General features: G+C 35.3%; 1 protein-coding gene across 1 annotated transcript in view; it reads left to right on the top strand.

Moving 5' to 3' along the window:
- Nucleotides 1-21,043, top strand: part of LOC128222798 (neurogenic locus notch homolog protein 3-like) — a 41,827-nt gene that overhangs the window by 20,669 nt on the left and 115 nt on the right. Inside the window, exons 15-25 of the mRNA XM_052931914.1 lie at nucleotides 6,199-6,348; nucleotides 7,817-7,975; nucleotides 8,151-8,327; nucleotides 12,570-12,641; nucleotides 13,035-13,160; nucleotides 13,995-14,246; nucleotides 15,070-15,208; nucleotides 16,591-16,721; nucleotides 18,663-18,759; nucleotides 19,069-19,160; nucleotides 20,047-21,043. The exon at nucleotides 20,047-21,043 is cut by the window's right edge and continues 115 nt beyond it. Coding sequence (XP_052787874.1) covers nucleotides 6,199-6,348; nucleotides 7,817-7,975; nucleotides 8,151-8,327; nucleotides 12,570-12,641; nucleotides 13,035-13,160; nucleotides 13,995-14,246; nucleotides 15,070-15,208; nucleotides 16,591-16,721; nucleotides 18,663-18,759; nucleotides 19,069-19,160; nucleotides 20,047-20,261 — 1,610 coding nt within the window. The 3' untranslated portion in view covers nucleotides 20,262-21,043. The remainder of the gene's footprint in view (nucleotides 1-6,198; nucleotides 6,349-7,816; nucleotides 7,976-8,150; nucleotides 8,328-12,569; nucleotides 12,642-13,034; nucleotides 13,161-13,994; nucleotides 14,247-15,069; nucleotides 15,209-16,590; nucleotides 16,722-18,662; nucleotides 18,760-19,068; nucleotides 19,161-20,046) is intronic.

The following is a 21,043-nucleotide window of genomic DNA, read 5'->3' as shown; positions in this document are numbered from 1 at the left end:
GTCATTTCCAAGATTTTTTTGGTTAGGCAAGCTCCCTAAATAGATAACGCTCATCTTCTCTCCGTCTGACTGAAATGATAGCATTTTATCCGAGATGACTAGAGCAAATGCTTGTGTATCCGCGGGTACATTTGCATTGAACTGCGCTTTGACCTGGATGTCAGTTACAGAGGTCTTTAGCTTCTCACTCTGCTTGCTCACATCAAACACAAAGAGTGGGTATAAATCTTTGTAATCGCTCGGAGTGATGTTCGGATTACTCACCAACTCATGCATGTGAAAAAACTTGGATCTGAATGCCGCAGCGTCGCCATATACCCGACTAAACTGTTGCTTAATAAATGAAATATTGTAATCAACTGCGGGGTAACTAGTTGAGTTTAACGTGACGTTCAGGTTACTCACATTAACGTTATCAAAGATAGCCGGATTCTTCGTCTGATCGTTATCTTTTTCAGTCTGGAATCCAACAATAATCCAACGAGGTTTTTCTGGTGAAGACTTGACACCCAGTCTCCAGGTAAACCTGGTGCTCTGAGGGACGGTGATGTTTTCACATTGTCTCATTCGGTAACCAACCGGTAGAGTCACCTTAGATTGAATCGTCTTGTATAGCTGAAACTTTTCAGCATCAGCTGGTAGCACGTGTGGCATAAACCATGAAAGCTTATCAAGAGTTACTTTAGCCCCCGGATCCGGATCTGGTACTACGCGGAGAATAGTACACTCTTTTTTTGTCCGAACCCCTGGCGAGGCTTAAGACGATCATCCAACTCATTGCGCATAAACACCCCTTTAAACTGTGGTATTTTTAATAACTCCACAGCATCTATTAATTCTAGATTGCTTAATGGTTTGTTTGGTAAGACTACCTTGTCATCTGATATGTTCATTTTTTAAAATTATATTTTTGTTTTTATGTCAGAAAGGTCACTTCGTTCCACCCATGAAATAAACGACTCTGGATTACCGAGCCACTTTACAAGAGCCTTTTTACTCTTCTTTTGTATCACCCTCTCAATTCTAAAAATCTCTTGGTCAGTCTTTTGAAGCTCCTGCTCGTAAAATGTAACTTGAATTTCCTCTTTGTTGTAGTCTTTAATTTTGTATGTTACAGGGTTGGTATACTGAATCTCTGATACTGTAAACACCTCCTCAGTCCATCTCGGTGTGTAACCCTTTTCAAACGTTTTCTTTTTCTTGGTAATCCTAACACTATCACCAACAGCAAAATTTGGTTTTGAGCTCGCCATGGGTTGGTACAAAGTGCCCGGCGCTTTGCGTTCGGCATACAGATTTTTATACACAAAATTCTCATTCTTTTTCATACTAGCTTCTACATCTTTATCGAAGAATGCTTTGTGTCGTTATATTGATCTACAAGATCATTCAATATATCAATGTACTTGTTGGTAGAATTAGCGCTAAAGTACTTCCACATTTTCTCCTTTATTGTTCTGTTCCATCTTTCAACCACAGATGACTTTTCTTCATTTTCCGTACTGTAGATCTCAACAAGGTTTTGTACATCCTTGTTATAGAACTCTTTACCCTTGTCCACCCACTTTTTCTTCGGTCTCCGCTCCTTTAAGATCTGTTTCAATGCATCTGCAACAGACTTCCCAGTCTTATCTTTTAGCGGTATCATCCAACCATACTTTGAGAAGACGTCAATTACAGTCAGTAAGAACTTGACGTTTTTTTTTTCTCTGGAAAAGCTCTGCATGTCTATTAAATCAGAGGCCCAAATTTCATCTATATCCTTAGCGTAGACTATTCTTTTTTGAAACTTTGTATTGACTGGCTTGTGTAGTTCGTTAGCTAATTGGTTAGTCCAAACTATTTTTTTAAGTTGTTTAACACCCATCCCAAAGTTCATCTTAGTTCCAATTATTTTTTGGACGATGCTTCGGTCAAACCTTTCACGTAAAGATGGGTTGTAAATCCCATCCATCTCTTATATCATATTTTTATCACACACACGATTTCGCGTACCGGTATCTTTATTTTTAGCGTAGCACACATCGTGATGATACGCGGCATTATCAACACGATTTATTGGAACGTTCCAAGGCTTAGGAGTCATGTCTTTATTCAGCCTTTTGTTTAGATTTGTCCCAGGCCCCGTGAAATTATGCCCCGGTAGATGCATTTCGAATGGAAGCTTGTTAATTAGGTTGTTCATGACCCCACTTCCGCTGTGCGCACCCGCACCCTTGACAAATTGTGTCTTTGTTGACCCACATTCCACGCATTTTCCACACTTCATATTTCTGTTATTTTTAGTAACAACATCTACTATATCCTTAGTATCCGTAGCTCGTTTACATTTTACGCAATACATTTTTTAATATATAACATATTAAAAAATGGAAGTTAGTGATCTCTCATGGAATGAAATGGCAAGACGACCCTCCTCTTAAATCTTCTTCTACGTCCGGGGTGGTTGAACTATAAAAAAATATTCGTTTTTGGAAAGAGTCTTTTCCAACCGGAAGAAAAACTTCCGAAAGAGGCTATAATTAGGCTATTCAATAATCAAGAGGAGATCATAAAATTGAATTGTTCTCCAGTAGCCGTAGTTGAGGAAATGGGTAAAAGCATCAGATACAAGTCTGACATCGATTGCAGTTTTTACGAGACGTCGGAGGATGTACCAGATCCGCGGGAACTTAGCTCTGACAACAAGAACCTCATGATCTTTGATGACCTGTTGCTTGAAAAACAGAACAAATGTGATTCCTATTACATTCGTGGAAGACACTCAAACGTGGACTGCTTCTACCAATCACAAAACTATTTTAAACTCCCTAGACAGACTATCCGCGAAAATGCAAACTTTATCTGTTTGTTTTCTCAAGATCTCAAAAATATTAGCCACATCTACAACGATCATGTCAGCAGTGATATGACAAAGGATGAGTTTAGAATTTTATGTAAAAAACCACATGGCTTTGTTGTAATTGACTTGACTTGAAAAAAACATAATGGAAAGTATAGGAGTGGGTTTGATAACTTTTACATCCCGGCTTAGTGCACCCGTTATTTAAAAAAAATGTTGTACAGTAAAACTGCGATCGCTCGAGGTCGCCAGGGACCGAGCCAAAACCTCGAGGGAACCGATGTTTCGAACGACCCGATTTTCAATTTTCCAGTTTGATATGAAATATCTTTCAGTGTATTTTAAGTTTGAGGTCGTCAAAAAGGCTGTTTACTAAGACACCAATTATGTGTTGCGTTGTGGAAATCGCTAATATATTCAAAGGTTGACGTAAACTATATATGTAAAACGCAAAAGAAAAAACAATAAATGAATAAATAGATATGTTCATTTTACCAAAAAAGCACATTTTCGTAACAAGCAACATTTGAATGACAGTACATATTGTGGCATTAGTCAAGTTTCGCAAAATCAAGGATTGTTGATTGGCGCATCTTGTCGGTTTCGCGAAACTGTGTGACGTGACAGCGTATAGAGCGTTTGAAGATCACGGTCAGCATTGGTAGTGAATTCAAAGAACCTTCTGACCACATCTAAAGCGTTAACATCTCGTCAATAACTTCTCATAATTATCTTCTCAAATGCCCATATCAACTAATATCGGTCATGCGTTAACAATGAAAACGGTTTTTCACACATTATCAAATTGCCTTTCAACTGTCATTGCAATTTTTACAACTTGCGAAAATTTTAACACCTAGCAATTGTTTGTTTATTTTGGAAAACGCGTTCGGCAAAAAGTGTGAAATTATGACCTCGAGCGAGCCATAAGGTTTTGTGCACGATTTGTGTACTTGGGACCGAGGATATTGCTCGACTGCTCGACATAATGAGGTTTCGATGCAGCGTGGGTATATTTTATATGAAAATAGAAGGAAAAAAGTTCGGGACCAAGCTCCGACCTCGAGGGAACGCCGGTTCTCGAACGACCGCTTGTTTGAGGGAACGCAGTTTCACTGTATTAAAAATGAATACAATCAGTATTGATCTGTTAGAACGGATAAGTTGCGCCTGCGACTCCATAGCCAAAAATACAAAGCCTAAACAATCATTCCAGATTGTGGTGACTGATAATAAAACTGAAATCAACACCAGGTTTAACCCACCATTACAATTCGATAAGACTAAGAAGTATGAAATGGCTTTAGCCAACCTAGAGACGTACTACAGCTTTCCAAACATCGATTCTACAAACAACGTCTTAAGGTACTCTCATGACAACGGTGTTACATGGACAAACATTAGTATACCCGAAGGTAGCTATGAGCTCGAAGATGTTAACGATCTCATTCAGTTAAAAATGAGACGAAATGACCATTACGACGCCATAAATGATAAATTCAATATTAAACTATCGGCTAACCCCAACACCCTTAAATCCATACTCACGCTGGAAAACAAGTACCAGGTTGATTTTACAGTAGAAAACTCTCTCAGAGCTCTTTTAGGGTTTGACAGTAAAATTTACACTGATGTCTACAACGAGTCTGAAACTGTGGTCAACATCTTATCTCTCAACATCATATTAGTCAACACAAATATAACTGCAGGCTCGATTTTAAATTGATCATCATCGCCTATAATATATAGCTTTCTTCCCAACGTCTCACCCGGATATAAAATCATTGAAAACCCAAAATACCTAGTCTATCTTCCTATTACGATGGGCACAATCAATAGTATGGAAACAGTGTTAACTGATCAAGACGGAAAACAGCTTAATCTTCGAGGAGAACCATCGACTATACGATTTCATATTCGAGAGGCTTAGTGCAGAGCACCCTTAAGGGCTCGTCCCTCGCTACCGAGCCCCTGACGAGACTTAAAAAAAATAATGTTGTATTAAAAATGAATTATACGAACGTAAAAGTGTCAATTTCGGACGGACAAAAGGAAAAGCTCAAATCATCTCTTCAATCTGGAGAAGCTGTTTCCATAAGATTAAGTCATCACGACCTTAATGGGGAAGATGTTCTTGCACTAACAAAAGCTCAAGTCACTAAATTGACAAAAGCATATCAAAATGGAAAAGGGGAAACAATCAAAATGAGTAAGACTCAAATCAGACATAATCTTAAAGTGGAGGTTTTTTTTCTTCCTATGCTTGCAGGATTAGCAGCTACAGTAGCACCCATTTTATTAAAAACAGTTCTTGCAGCTTTAGGTGTTGGAGCGATGTCAGGACTGGCAAGTACTGGTGTGTCAAAGTTACTGGGTAATGGACTATACCTTAAAAAGGGTGGATGTGTTTGTCAGGTTGAGACGGATGGTAAAGGGTTATATTCAGGACAAGCAAGCGGTTCTGGTTTTCAGTCGGTAGGAGACGGCTTATACTTGAAAAAAGGGGGTGAGACTTATGATGGGCGAGGGTTATAGTTTGGTAAAAACAGCCCCTTTAAAGGTATCCCGATCTTAGGAATGCTTTTGTAAGGGAGTTCTGCAACCTCCTAGCGAGGGACGAGCCCTTAGGCCTCGCCAGGGGCTCGGTAAGGGAGCTCTACACTAATGTATTTAAAAAAATACACTATTGCTCCCTTACTCAACCACGATGCAAAGGTGTAAAGCAGAGTGTGGTCAAAAAGGAGATTAGCTTTGATGACTACAAGACCAGTCTGTTTAGTCGAAAAGAGCAGTTACGAAAAATGAATGTTATACGCAGCCACGGTCATGAAATATTCACGGAGGAGGTTAACAAAATAGCACTGAGCGCAAATGATGACAAGCGGGTCATTTAGGAGGATGGGGTGCACACGCTGGCCTCTGGACACTGGCGCTTGTAAAGACATCATAAGTCTCGCCAGAGACTCGATGCACATCATAAGTCTCGCCGGGGACTCGACACACATCATAACATACCATAATATGGTCAAATTTGTTTTTAATCATAATATGGTCAAATATGTTTTTAACCATAATATGGTCAAATGAGTTTTTAACCATAATATGGTCAAATGTGGTTTTTTAACCATAATATGGTCAAATGTGTTTTTTAACCATAATATGGTCAAATGTGTTTTTTAACCATAATGTGGTCAAATGTGTTTTTTAGCCATAATATGGTCAAATGAGTTTTTTAACCATAATATGAGCCAGAACTGGCCAAACACTACTACTTTTCTTGCTTTTAAACAGAAACAAACAGATTCTATTTAAAGCCAGAGTGTGCACACATTTTGAATTTTAAACTTCTGTTGCAGTTCCATGCGGACCAGGTCTGTTCTACAGTTCTACGTTACAATCTTGTGAAGCCTGCCCTGATGGCCAGTACAACGAAAACATCATGCAGACAACATGTCTATCATGCAACAGTGGTTCATATCCGAACGCAGCTAGAACCAATTGCCAAGGTAGCATGTATTGTTTCTTTTATTTCCATTGTTCAATGAAATATAAAATAAAACTGATACAGTAGACGGAAAGAGCAGCTTTCTTATGAAAACCGTCGTGTTGAATGGTTGAAAACACACTCGGAATCATTGGGGCTTTTGTGAACAGGACCGTGTTGACTCAACAGCGATACATTCTATACCACTATTCTTATTCGCCCTTAACTGATTCCTTGATTTATGCATTCACGGTCAATGCGCTTCTGCAATATGATAAACTTGGTTTGTAGGAGTCAGCAGCAACAGTGTTATTTCTTCTATTGTACAGATTTTATGATACTAAAGAATGCTGGCTTCATACAAAACCGATTGTTTTGATCTACTTATTGTTGGAAGGACTTTTGTATGAAATGACAGGACGCTTAAAGTGCATCAGCAGAGATAAAGGAATTTGCTTAAGGGACTTTCATTGACCTTTCAAAAGCATAAGTTCCAAATAATATTCTGCTTGTACAATGCATATTACGTCCTCTTTAATCTTTTAAAACATGTAAAACATTTAATACATAATGTAGGTAATGAGAGCTAGCAACTTATAAAAACGCATTCACATTCAAATTCAGAAATGAATATATTAAAGCCAAGTGTCAGAAAATGATCTCCTACGGACATTGGAAAAAAACAACAATTCAAAATATATTGACTAAAGGAACTTGGGTGGGAATCTTAATATATTATTGCAACTTGCAGTATTCCTAAATCTCGAGCACTAAACCAAGTCTATCGTTTTTAGGACTTACCACCTCCTTTGGACCAACATTTCACTTAATAAAGGGGTCTGTATCTGTTATATATTTCTGTTTCTAAGAAACAGAACAGAACAGAACCATTCTGTTATTTCCTAATAAGGACTTCGTTTCCCCTTTTGAGAACCTAGTGTCTCTAAATTAATGCTTATTACCACCTCATTATGAATTTATAAAGGAATCTTCTAAATATGAGATACTACCTCGCAACCATATTATAGACTATGGTACCAGGACGCTTCGAAAAATTACCAATTGGTCACTTGTGTGTATTGTATTTGTACTTGTGTATGCAATTGATATGAAGTTAAAAATACGAATACGACTGCTTAGATAATAACCTATTTAAACACATGAACCAAAGTCAATGTGTTTTGATTTGGTGGATCATGATATTGCTGATAAACCTTTCCATTAGTATAACAGTTATAAATATCTTTATCAAGGGACCTGGCTTCATATCAATTTGATGTAAACTGGTCGTCGAAATGATGTAGTTTGAGTTGAGTTGAAGTTGTTCTCATTTAATGAACAAATAGCCTTCTATCATAAAAACATATCCAATCCCTCAATTATAGATTTTGTGGAATTTCTAACAGTAAATTATAATCATATGATAAAAAATGGATTTTCATACAGTTTAACAGTATAACAATTCCTATAAACTTTCTATATCTTTTAAGTTAACTGCCCGGCTGGATATATATCAACCGATGGATTTTATCCCTGTACACCATGCCCGGCTGACTCTTATTCATTGAATACAACAACATGCACAACATGTCCGTGGGTAGGGTCGACAGTCGGAGTGTCAGCTGCCTCGTCTGTGGCGCAGTGCTACAGTAATTATTGTTTATAATTAAAAAAAAGAGTAATGATGTCATATCTTGTGTTAAATAATAAAGGTGTTTAAAAGGCTCCGAAGAGAAAGAATATACTACAGACTTTCGTATTGTCTTTACCATAAGTTTTTTTTATGAAAATTGATTAACATAACGATTAACGATTAATTTGCAGACCCTTGCCCGGGAGGAGAGTATTCTTTATCTGGCTTCAGGAACACACAATGCAACCCATGTCCCCTACACCATTTCCAACCTTTCTTTGGGAGGACGTTTTTTGAACCATGTGATTTCTCTAAAATGACATTACAAACGGGAGGCGAACGATATTGGGAGTGTGTACTTATAGAAGGTAAGTATTTGTGTGTCAAGTTTTGAGTTATTGTCAGTAAAGGAAAGAGGAGGAAATTAAGCTATGTGAATTGTCAACGCACATGGAATAAAATTGACTGACAAAACATAAGTTAGTATTATTAATCCAAACAAACGTAGTCAATGAATATATTGAACTCTAACACAAACGAAATATTTTGGAAACAAATTTTAAACATATAAGATGCATTTAAATAACATTTTTTACTTCTTTTTTTCGGAATTGCCAGTTTATTTTTATAGAACAAACTACAAATACAATATGATTAGAAAGAGGAACACTATCCTTTAACTAATGGGTTAAGTAAGTTTTTATTTTTCAATATATGAATGTTTGAACTTAATTATTTCTTTCTCAGCTTGTACGAGCTTTTGGGTGTTTCCGTTTAATTAAGTGGAAGTTATTTAACCTTCCATATTTATAACAAATACTTATAAATAAAACAAAGCCATTTTGTTTGCTTTGATATGTTTAGATTTAATGGAATCTAAGGATGGAATATGATAAAATTATTGGCAAATTGATGTTATAATGCTGTTGGTATAATTGTCCAATTTGCATCAACATAATCAGTTAGATTGTTCACCAATTTCCATGTCAGTCTCTAAGAATTATATCCAAAATCTCTACACCATCTTCAAAGGGTTCCTAATAACTTTTTTACGCTTAATTGGATCTTTTTTCCACTCTTAGAGTTGTTTGTTTTTAAATCAGGTGTTACTATACTTTGCGCAAGTTATACAAGTTTAGAAGAAAGTAATGATTTTATTATTAATCAATTGTTAACATTTATCTAGTTTTGTTTTCATTCCAGTTTAAAGGGATTCATGTTTATCCTTTCGAAAAGAAATACTCCAAATGATTTAACGTCTCTTGTCGTAAATTGCATGTTATTAAATATATTCTTTTTTTTATTTGCCAAAACAAAGACCTTTCCCTTTTTTTCCTAGTTTTTCCCGATTTAATTTCTTTCAAACTGATCGATTATGTCAAGAACGATTGGTATTTCATGTTGCATGGTTATTTAGAAAGAATGTTGTGTCATCTGCGAGTTGACTTATTTTAAAATGTTTTCCTTGCACTTTTATACCTTCATAAGTTCCACATTTTCTGCACTTAGATGACAAGACTTCGGCTTCTATAATAAAAAAAGCAAAATGGGTACAGCCTTGTATACCACTCTGTAATCTAAATGAATGATCCATCCATTGTTTGCAAGTCAAGTCAAGTAAGGAAATTCATTAAGTAATCAAAGTCGATCGGCCCAAAATACGTGACGTACCAAATAAAACAAAAAATACATGAATTCAAGCATATATACCTAAACATGATTGTTTCCCTTTAATTTCGAAAAAGAAGATGATATAAATAGAAAGGCAACTTACTTACATTCTGCTTAGTGTTTGTTTTCATAAGGTTATAAAGGTCTTTTAAATCTTTAACGGCAGAGAACCAATTAAACAAGTATTATCTTCTCATATCGTAATACTTTCTACAGACAAAAAGGCATGATATTCTAAATGGGGCTGTTCAAAATGAGTGGAGTCCGAAGGACTCCACCAGCATTTTGAATTGCGCCATTGCATACCATGCCCCAATAAAATGCAACATGTCGAATTTTAATACTTATATTTACATTTATTTAAATCTACATTTCTGCTAAAATAAATAGATTATTCAAGAGCATTTTCTATTTTTTCTTTCTCTCGTTGTTCTCAACGGTGGGTAAACTAGAACAGCTATCGTAATCTAATTTTATACAACAATGAATGCGCAGATAAAATAGGTCCTTATTTTTATGTTTATTTTTCTTATTTTATATCTTATTTTATATCTTTTCAATGTCAAGAATATTAAAAATAGGTTAAAACTGTATCACAAGTAGAAAAAATATAATTTGAGCTATGAAAAATTAACAATAACAAGAAAACAGCAAAAATATCGCCACCTACAAAGTTCTCATTATATCTCTTGATAATACGCGATACTAGGGTTTGTAAAGTTACGAGTTTTCAAATTGGAGAGAAATTCCAGTCAATTTACTTGTTGAGCGTTATGTTGAAGAATCAGTTGGTGTATGAATCATGTTGGAAAACGGTGTTTGACAGATCAGCAAGTGCAATGTCATTTCTTTGGAAGTTAACATTCAATTTGGATGAAACGACAGTGGCGGTGGGTGGGGTAATGTGAACTTTCGCGGAAGAAAAGCCAGAGGGCGCGAGAAGACTTAGTGTTGAACTGAGCTCTTTCTTCTGGCCGTTGCTGGGTGCACTACAAGATGTTATTGTTTCATATCTCGATTTCATGTTTTGTCAGATGCTTTCTTTTTACCAAATGTCAATTCCAAATAAAAACGTCATCATTGTAAGTTAATATTTCTTCAACTGTTCCATCCATCATGAAATCATCTACATTAAAATCAATCAAATTAGCGTGGCTTATTTTGTTTTAACTGCTTTACTGCAGATTACAGTTTTGCATGTCGCCAATAAATTTACTACGATTCCATTGAAAAAAAAGTTCCGTAGTAAATAGGCCCCGCCCATTAGTATTATTGCGCCCAATGACAGGACAGAAGTATCGAACAAATGCACGCGATATCGATGGGAAATGCCATTGCATACAGAAATAATGTGAAATCGATAAACAACAACCATCGTTAAAGAATGAAGTGCTAATGTAAATATACATCATTGTTTCGGATATCTAGTATTGGTCATTTTTAATAACTTATAAAAATATCTCATCTAGTTAGAAACATATGATAAACATAATGGTAATTTTCCATACTCTCCAAGAATCATTGATATGTTCGTACTTTTATTTCCACAAAGGTGATTCCTGCAAAAATCCGATTCATTGCTTGGACTAAACTCATATCTCCAAATTTGGGATCCGTAACATATACAGGTTTGATTATGGTATCAAATATCTTAATATAAAATATAGTTTTTTGGTTGGGAAATAACCGAATGGCCTTTGTTAATGGTTGATTGCAAATATAGATTTTTGTAACTGAGTCTACTTGTTTTCTTAAGCTGGTGTGAGGTAAAGAGAAGTCCCATATATTTATAAACTGAAGTAGTTTTAACGTTAAGTTCACGAAACTGTCATTTGTAAAAACGGTCAACTATTTCTAAATACAATATCTTCTGTGATTTCAAGGGTCACCTTCATACTGGAATTAAAACTATTATCTAGATGCCGTATTGAGCTGCTGCTGTTATTTAAATGCTGTTTCGGCGCAGTTTGCAATGTCATCTGCGAACATTAAACACATTATATTTGGAATATCATTGGTAATGAAAATGCCCGACCCACATTTCTCTCTTAAAAGAGCAGATATCTTCGTTAATAAATAGGATAAAGATTGTCTAACTAGATTTATCTCCTTGTCTCGAACCAATATTACAGGAAAACGAATTAATTACCCCATCAGTTGTAATTACGCATACATTAAGGTTAAACCACATAGATTTAATGACCCTACATATAAACAGTAAAAGCGTCCTTTTTTGTACCATCGCTTGCAGACAAAATATATTATCAACCGCGGAATACTTTCGACAAAACCCAGCTTGACATTTATCGATCTTTTTAATTTGCTTCAGACCAGAGAAAATCTTATAAATCAAACCTGTAACAGGACGAACGCGTCCTCGAAAAGTATTTGAATCAGATTTATGAACATGGCATTTTATTCCTTGGCCCAAATATTGTGGAAACACTGCTGTTGACAAAATCTTATTTAATAATAGCAATAAAAATAGTTCTATGCCAGATCCTGAATACTTATGAAATTCAGACGGAATACCATCTAACCCACATCTTTTATTATTTACCAGTTACGTAATAGATTGGTCTACCTCAGATGAAGTAAATGGGGTTTTAAGTATGCTAGCATTTTCGTCTAAAAACTCATGAACATTTGCACTGTAAAAATAAACCAATAATCTTCATCATCGAGAAACCTTCTGAAATAATCGCGCCAGTCCTTGGCAGCAATACAAGACACAGCTTTCGATTTCTTTGCACCAAGTTTCAGTTGCTTCCGAAATTATGTAGGGTTTGCACTGTTTACTAATTTAATTATATTCTTACATTGATAATCGTATTGCTTCACACATCAACAGCGCTAAAACGCGCTGGGGTTATCTTTATATTGTTTGCACTGTTTGACATTATATGAAAATAAAGCGTTATTAACGTTTTGTATTGCAGATTGTGATAGTACTTACTGTAACGCCAGAGGGACATGTGAAACAGCTTTTGGGCGGAAAAACTGTCAGTGCGGTAAGAAATATTTAGTTGTTAAATAAGCATAAATTTTACATTTAAATGTATTAATAATTTCATAAAAATTTATATTAGTACAATTTCCAATTCTAAATTTCAATTTCATGAAACCAATTGTATCGATATAATAACTTAACAAATCGAGGTACATCAGGAGCTTTATTCTATTCCAGTTCTTGCTCAGTCAAAACAGTATGTGAATTTACATAAATATATATATATATATATATATATATATATATATATATATATATGTGTGTGTGTGTGTGTGTGTGTGTGTGTGTGTGTGTGCGTGTGCGTGCGCGTGCGTGCGTACGTGCATGTGTGCGTGTTCGTAGCTTTTTAATAGCTGGTCAGGCAACTCGTACCACTTATTATTTTCAACGCAAGATGTAGGATATTACGGCGATCAATGTGAAAAGATAAATCATATCTGCAACGGAAATCCTTGCGCAAATGGCGATACTTGTGTCCATGGAGACGGGCAACTGGACTATACGTGCAATTGTGTGTCAGGTTAGTGTTAAATGAATACCTTTTGTTATGGGCTACCCATACGCTTGCATGGTTTTAGTTAAATATCCCTAACTGTTAAATAATAAGATTTATTTGTATTTCGGAAACGAAAAACGACATGAAGTCAAATTAAAAGTCATCATATTTCTAACAAAATTTCAAAATGTTGGACGGATGTGCCCCTTCACTTCATTGTTTCGCATTTTGATTGGACTCAACCTATATATATATATATATATATATATAAACTTGATGGCGGTAATTTGGACATATTTCCGTTTGAGTGGATTGATTTTCTCTAATTTTCTTTCCCAGAAACTGCAATGCAAAGGATGTCCGCATATATAATGGTAATATGCGGAGCAATTATGAACGTATGTTTATTAAAATCAAAATCACACTACCTCTGCTTGTCCTTTCGGGCTCTTACATATGCATCATGCGCTCGTGTTTGTAACATAGTTCACTTTTTATGTGGCAAGCACTCACACTACTGCATATTAAGTTAAACCAAGAGATGTGCCTATACATTGGCTGTAAAACTAAGAACAACGGATACCACTGGCATGCTCAGATGTGAAGCAGGACTGAAAACTTTGATGCTAATAACTGCTGATTTATATCCATTGTCAATTAAAATTACTCAGTAAAATCTATGATCGTCGGGGAAATCTCATGCAAACAATTCAACCTTAGCCAGGACTTCAATGTCTCCTAGATTTATCTCCTTGTCTCGAATTTTGACTGGTAAAGACATGAATGAATACTAATTCATCGTTGTATGAAAGGCTAAAATGTAGGAATTGCCTTACACATCCCTTTTGTAATTTTCAGATTATGATAGATGTGTAATGGAAACAAAAGCTGAACGGATGGGTGGCAATACAACTGGTGAAATAGATTACCAACAAGTTCAAGACAAGGCCGCTTGCGAACTTCTTTGCCTAAATAACGATGATTGCATAGAGGCGACGTTTTTCACATCAATTTCCGGTAGTTCTATATGTAGACTTTTCAACACAGAAGCCTATTTACAGTCCGCATTCGTTGCAGGATCAGTTCACATGGCAAAACGCTGCACAAATGGTAATTGTATGTCTTTTGTCAAAAACAACTCTGCCATGGACTGACCTAAATCAGTCCTGCCTTTCCTCAATATTTACAACATTAAAAACAAAGAATAAATTACAGCTTGTCGCTTTTCACTTTTTCCCCTCAAGTAAGTTTATGTCCAGTCTATGCTACAATAATAAGATTAGGTACTATTTACTGCACCCAACTTACTTGTAAAAACAGATGTACATGTGCGATTCAGCGGCGTACCTATAGGACCATATTAATCAATAACTAGCTGGCATAACTTAGCTGTGCTAACATGCGAGTTAATGGATAGACAAAAGCAGAGCAAACCCTCTTAAAATGGTGAAAAAAAAATTGAACACGCACACTGCAATTATAATTTCGACAATAGTGGGTGCTTTCTATGTCGGCGTTCAATTTGTAGCGTGCATAGAAGTTAATATCTGTGTATTTTGTCCGAACGCTACTTATAACAGTTAAGCTCCGGAAAAAGCTCGCCAACATAGTAAAAGATTCATTGAATAAGCTGATATAATTTATTGTTTGAGAGTAGATATTTATATTAAGCATCAGAATAAATACGTGGGCATACATATGCGTGTGTCCAAAATAATAAACGAAGTCCTATTAGCTCATGCTGCTTACCTAAATATTTAAGAAAATAATGCAACTATGCTAAAGAAGGGCATACTAAAAAGTCGCTAATGCAAGAGAGGAAATAAGACCCGGTATGTTTTCAGATGCATAGCTACTTGATTTCGCTAGTATATATAATTGTTTATAATATCTGCTATTAGTGCATTTAAGTGAACCATGAACACTATTTCAGGATTCACGGGCAAAAACTGTGAGGTTGACAACGTGGACAACTGCATCGACTCTAAGTGTCACGAAACCTCGCGATGTGTTGACAAAATCAACGATTATGAGTGCATTTGCTCCACATCTAAAGGGTTCGATGGCAAATAGTAAGTTACTAGCCACAAGACAAACACGGCGTGACATGCTGCTCAAACTTGTTCATAAACTGAAAAAAATTGATATGTTTGTCTCTGTTTTATATATTTCCTAAACCTTTTTTGTTCAAATTTTTCAATGTTTTGGTCAAAGCTTGGCATGGATTAGAAATGAATACAAACAGGCAAAGCCATTTTGTTCCACGTTTGCGAGTGTTTTCTTTGTTTTCGCCAACACATTAACTCTCATATCCAAACGGTTACACTAAGATTTGGTGACACTTTCGATAGGGACCAACTCGCTTTGTTTACAAAGTGTATGGCATGTACTGCATTTCCACTATTTATACATCTATCTGGTGTAGTTAACAAAATATGTCAATTCCTTGTTTTCACAACTTTCGCCTGTTTTAAAAATAAGCATTGAGACGTCTGCAGTCTTACGTAAATTTGGTAAAAATTTGACTGGAATAACTTAAAACGTGTGCAAAGATGTTTCTAACTGCATCATTTGGTGCCTTAAATGGGCAAGTCGTTTGAAAATTACAGCCGCCCAGGCGCTTGGATGAAATACAATAAAACAGGAAAATCTGATTTAGATAGTTCTGGGTGCATATATGTATGTAGGACTAATCGAAATAGTGTTTTTCATCAAATGCAGGGACGGAAAAACTTAAAGACACGATATTCATAAAATATTAAGTATCAGGATAAGGTCCAGGATGCCCTTTTCAGATTGAAGATGCTACATCAGATTGATATTTGGTTTTAAGGTTCGTTATGCAAATAATTTATAGTTTTTATACTTGGCATTCAGTCCAATACCTGCACTCAGAGAGTAAAACCGCAACCCTCGTGATTGAAGCCATTAACTTGAGATAAAGCGCTCTTTCTATACTTGCAATAACTGGAGTGAGTGGTGCCTTTTACGTAATCGGCATTATTGCATTATCACATCTAGCTACTTAGAAAGATGTTTCTACAAATGTGAAAAAAAAAACACATTGTGGCGAATAAAACAAAATGACTTATTTATTATCAGATGATAGGTTCTACTTGGAAACGTTTTATTTGTTTATTATATTGCCTATAAATAAAATACTGTAACTGTATTAAAATGTGCAATGGCATACTGGTCTAAGGTTCAAATCGTCCAACTTCTAACACCGGTTCTAATAGTAAACACTTTCTGCAAAACTACTTTCTGCGATGTTTTAAAATATTTCTGAAGACGACTTCATATTTAAACAAGCATGCAGACCACATTTCACACGCGTAGCAATAATGATCATCTTCTATAATGTTCTTCTCTGATGTGTCAAAAGTTTTGCTAAAACATTAAATAAAAATACTGTGAAGTTCGATCAGGTTTGTAGTGGAATTTTGTATTTCAGCTGTGCAACTCCGAAAATTCCGTGTGATGCATCGCCATGCCAACATGGATCATGCATAAACGTCGACAATGTTCGATATGAATGCACTTGCCAGGACGGGTATGATGGAATCAACTGTGACAATACTATTAGTGAGCATTAGCTTTTATTACCCTACTTGAAATGAATGAGCTACTGATTCGATTATGATTATTCAATATTTTGTTTGAAACATTTTCTTCATTGTAATGCTTGTTAACGAATGTACGGACAATGCGATTTACATATGCCTCATTTATGGGCATAGAACACACACACGCACACACACACATACACAATGTATACAAAGCACAAAAAACTATACGTATGTATAACAATACATATCTTTGCTAACGTTTTTTTTTAATATTGGCATACACATTTGGTTTGGGACAATCTCCAGCAAGCCGACGCAGAGGAAATAAGGAATGTTAAGCCCTTATCATCTCCGGAGATGTCCATAGCCTATCAAAACAGGACATGAATCTCTAAATGAAAAAAAAATGAAACATACGCTTACCCTGCTACACGATTTTTAATTCATTTACAACAATAAGACATACGCTTATATCATCCCCAGTGGAGATCGTATATAATATATGCAAATCAGTTTAGCTTTTTAATATTTTTTCTAAACCTCTTAACTCCTTTCTCCCGTTTACAATGTCCTCAGGGTTAACACTACTTAAAGTGGTTCGTTCTTCTCCACCTCTGCCCTCTAGCAAGCATAATCTGAACAATAATAAAAAATAAGTTCCTGTCATGAGGGTCGACGTGAATTAATTATAGAATAATGCATGGTTGACCATGGCTTTTGGTTGATAATTGCTCCAGTGAGAATAATAATTGCCCGATGGTATTTTCTTTTTACTGGGGCAATTACCAATTAAAAACAATGTTTAACCATGTAATATCCTGTATAATACGTATGTTTTGTCATTTGTCAATGATTTGAACTGGTCTTGAAAATAGAATTGTTGAACAAAATAGAATTTGGTAAGCAAGAAGTCTTAAAGGTAAAAAATGAAACAAAGCACATTTGTTTGAATGGCATTAGCTATGTAAAATAATGAGTTATTGGGCAATAGCAATCCTTTTCTAATTTTTTTTTTTTTCGGAACTAGACGGCAATATTTCCATTCCACGAATATTTCTTATTTTTTATTCGTGTGGTTTTGACGTTTATCTCAATAAGTCAATATGTTAACACAGCTAGGGTCGATCAAACCTAGAGGCAGTAAAATAAGTCTCTCGGCTTGATTGACCCTAGCCATTTTTCTGGAATAATTAACATTTCACAGCAGAAAAGTAAAACAGAGCGTTTCAACAAAATATTTCCATGTCTAACTGCTTTCTTCCTTCACTGAATGTAAACATCCGATGCGATTCACGGTAGTACTCGCTACTGAAATACGAAGTTACGGTAAACCTTAATTTACTTTCCTTGCACTGATATTTCCGTTTTAGTTCCTTAAATGTTTGTAGTGTTCGGTGTGAATCACGGAAGACAGACTACCAAAACACATTTAACTGGATTTTGTGGGCTTATTCATCCGAGTATTCCTAAAAAACATACGTATAACGGTTACTTATCTCTAGTTAGGAAACATAAATTTGGCATTACTAATTAAACTTTTGAAACGAAACTGAACACATAAAAAGTTTAAGATATCATATCACAAGCTCAAGCTATGGTAATCAAAGTACGACTACAAACTCGAATCTTCGGCCATGAACTATGCGGTAATTTTAGAAATTAAATATAATTATCTTAACGATTTGAAAAATAAGAAAAACATGAATTTTATCAAGAAAAATGCGTTTAGGTGTTCCCGATATTAACTACAATTACATACAATTCTAGTGCGATGTGAACTATAAAATTCAAGGAATTAGAAAAATACATGTATCTTTATGTTATCAACGCCATTGTGTTGTTACCGCATTACACTTTTATGATATACTGCAACTGGTCTGGATGATTCGTTGTTCAATGAGCTATAAATGTCTTCGACAGACTTCAATGTTTATCACTACCTTTCAAAACTTTTAAGTTTCAGATGAAGCGAAAAGCAGCTCTGCTATTATCATAGGTGTCTCTGTCGCTGGTGGAATAGCATTGCTTACTGTCGTAGCCTTCTTTATTTATCGGTATGTATGAATAGTGGTAGAAAGAACCGACATAGTAAATGATGTCAGTATGCTGTATATATGATAAGTGGTAGGAACAAACCACATATTTAAGTATGCTGGCATGTGCGGTATGTACAACAAGGAACAAACGTCATTGTTAATGTAACAAACGACATTGTTTATGTAACAAACGACATTGCCAATGTAACAAACGGCATTGTTAATGAACGACCCGTGATAAAGTTCACAAAACCCGTATGAGATTGAGTTCTGAATAATGATTGCCAAAGTATGTTTATGTTCAACTGATAACCATTACATTTTTAGACACAGAAAAAGATGCAGCAGGTTACATCAAGAAGAACGTTCTGGCGAAAATGATATTGCTCATCCAAGAAACGTATTTGATATAACGCTTGGTATGATTTATGCTTTATTCTAACGTAGCATAATGAGGACTTTATACATTCATAAATATTGAATGTGATTTTCGTACGTTTTGGTCCCTGCAGTTTGAATTGCATTATTCTTCTAACCTTCGAACTGATCAAGGATTAAATAGAATTCAGTGAGCACCTAGGGGCATGAGTGTAGATGTGCGTGCCGTCTCCAAGGGACCAATCCTGTCTGAACGTAGTATTGGTTTTATGTTTAAGGCTTGGTTGTTTATCGTGAATAGATACAATGCAGCAAAGAGATTAAATGTTTTAAATACCTCCGCGTTAAGAAAACAAAGGTCGATGAGTCGTATTTCACAGAGCCTGTTCTCCGAATGAACGGTCAGAGAAACACTCTTAACACCCAGGCACTTTTAAGGTATTGGATGTACAACGAAGGTGTTTGTTTTATTGTACTATTGGTTGTAATGTTAACTTTTGATAACTGGTGATCTGATTCATTTTTTCTCTCAAAAAGTCGTGCTTGCTGATAACTAATATGTCAAATAAATGACCCAAAATTCATTAAAGATAAAGCTATAACAATTTATATTTTTTCTTAATTTCAACAAATTGAATGCAAAATGACCGATTTTGTAATAATATTTCAAAGGCCTATAAAGATTGTTTACATTATGCTTTTAGTATATCGTTTCCATAATCATACTTTACTGATTAAACCTTTCAAATAAGTGTATTTATATATGCATAGACAAAAGTCATTTTTGGCTATCATGCATCAACAAATCACCTAATTGTATATAGGATACTCAGTTTCATGCACTATTTACTCATAACGAAATATCAGAGATGACTGAAAAATAAATAACTTCACTGTTTGTCTAGCATTTTTTACCATTTGTTGCAGACAATGAAACAGACGTACCGAATACTGAAGACGGATATGAAGCGGTTGATGTTGATTCTGTGTCTTCAGAAAGAAATGTTTTCACACAACTTGACGTGGATCGTTTGAATGACAGGGCAAAAGAGTATCAGCAGCTCACCTTGAAAGATCACGATGACTATCTTGTTCCTATGCGAACGGAGAAAATTAGCAACATAAACATATCAAATTTGTAAATTGTCGAAAATTCATCAACTGTTTACTTGATAAAGTTTGTATTATCGTTTTTCAATGTATTCTTTCGTGTTTGCGATGCATACTATTAAATGCATCGGTATTATATTGTGTCACTATCAGATTATTTTTCAGTTACGTTTTATTCAACTAATTAACTAAATCTGTAAATCTGTAACAATATAATTACATATTAATATGTAATTATATTGGGTATAAGCGGTTGTTAAAACATTCACAAACACGTCATTTAAACTGGTGTTTACGTAAAAGCAGTACTATGTATTTAACCTTGTCAAGTTGTGGTTTCGAGGACATAAATGGAATATCACATGAATAACACAATCGAATCAGCTCGGCAAACTTGGAAGATTAAGTTGTAGATGTGATCTATCCCCAGATTAACCCACTCAGAGAGGTACTGTGGGCTCAGAATATTACTGACCATCATCTAGATCTCTGAAAATTCAATTCAAAACTTACTAGGCATAACTATGGCTACTAACGACAGCCATCAAACGAATAACATGTGCAAGGGCATGCTCCGACAGTAACATTGTATAATTGTCGAATGCCTTTCGCTAAGAATTCATAAATTTTTGAAACAATATAAAGCACGCATTGTTAATTTGGGACTTCACTTTTGAGCTGGATTAATTTCACGAAGTGTGTTGACATATATTTCTATGGATAAAAAATATGTACCTTTTGTATACGTGTTTAGTTATATGAACGATGTATAACCATTGTATACATTAATATTCTAAAACGTTTTAACTGTATC

Source organism: Mya arenaria, chromosome 2 (genome assembly GCF_026914265.1).
Source record: "Mya arenaria isolate MELC-2E11 chromosome 2, ASM2691426v1".
NCBI lineage: Eukaryota > Metazoa > Mollusca > Bivalvia > Myida > Myidae > Mya > Mya arenaria.
The sequence above is the reverse complement of the archived record's forward strand: the minus strand, read 5'-3'. Positions and strand labels throughout refer to the sequence as shown.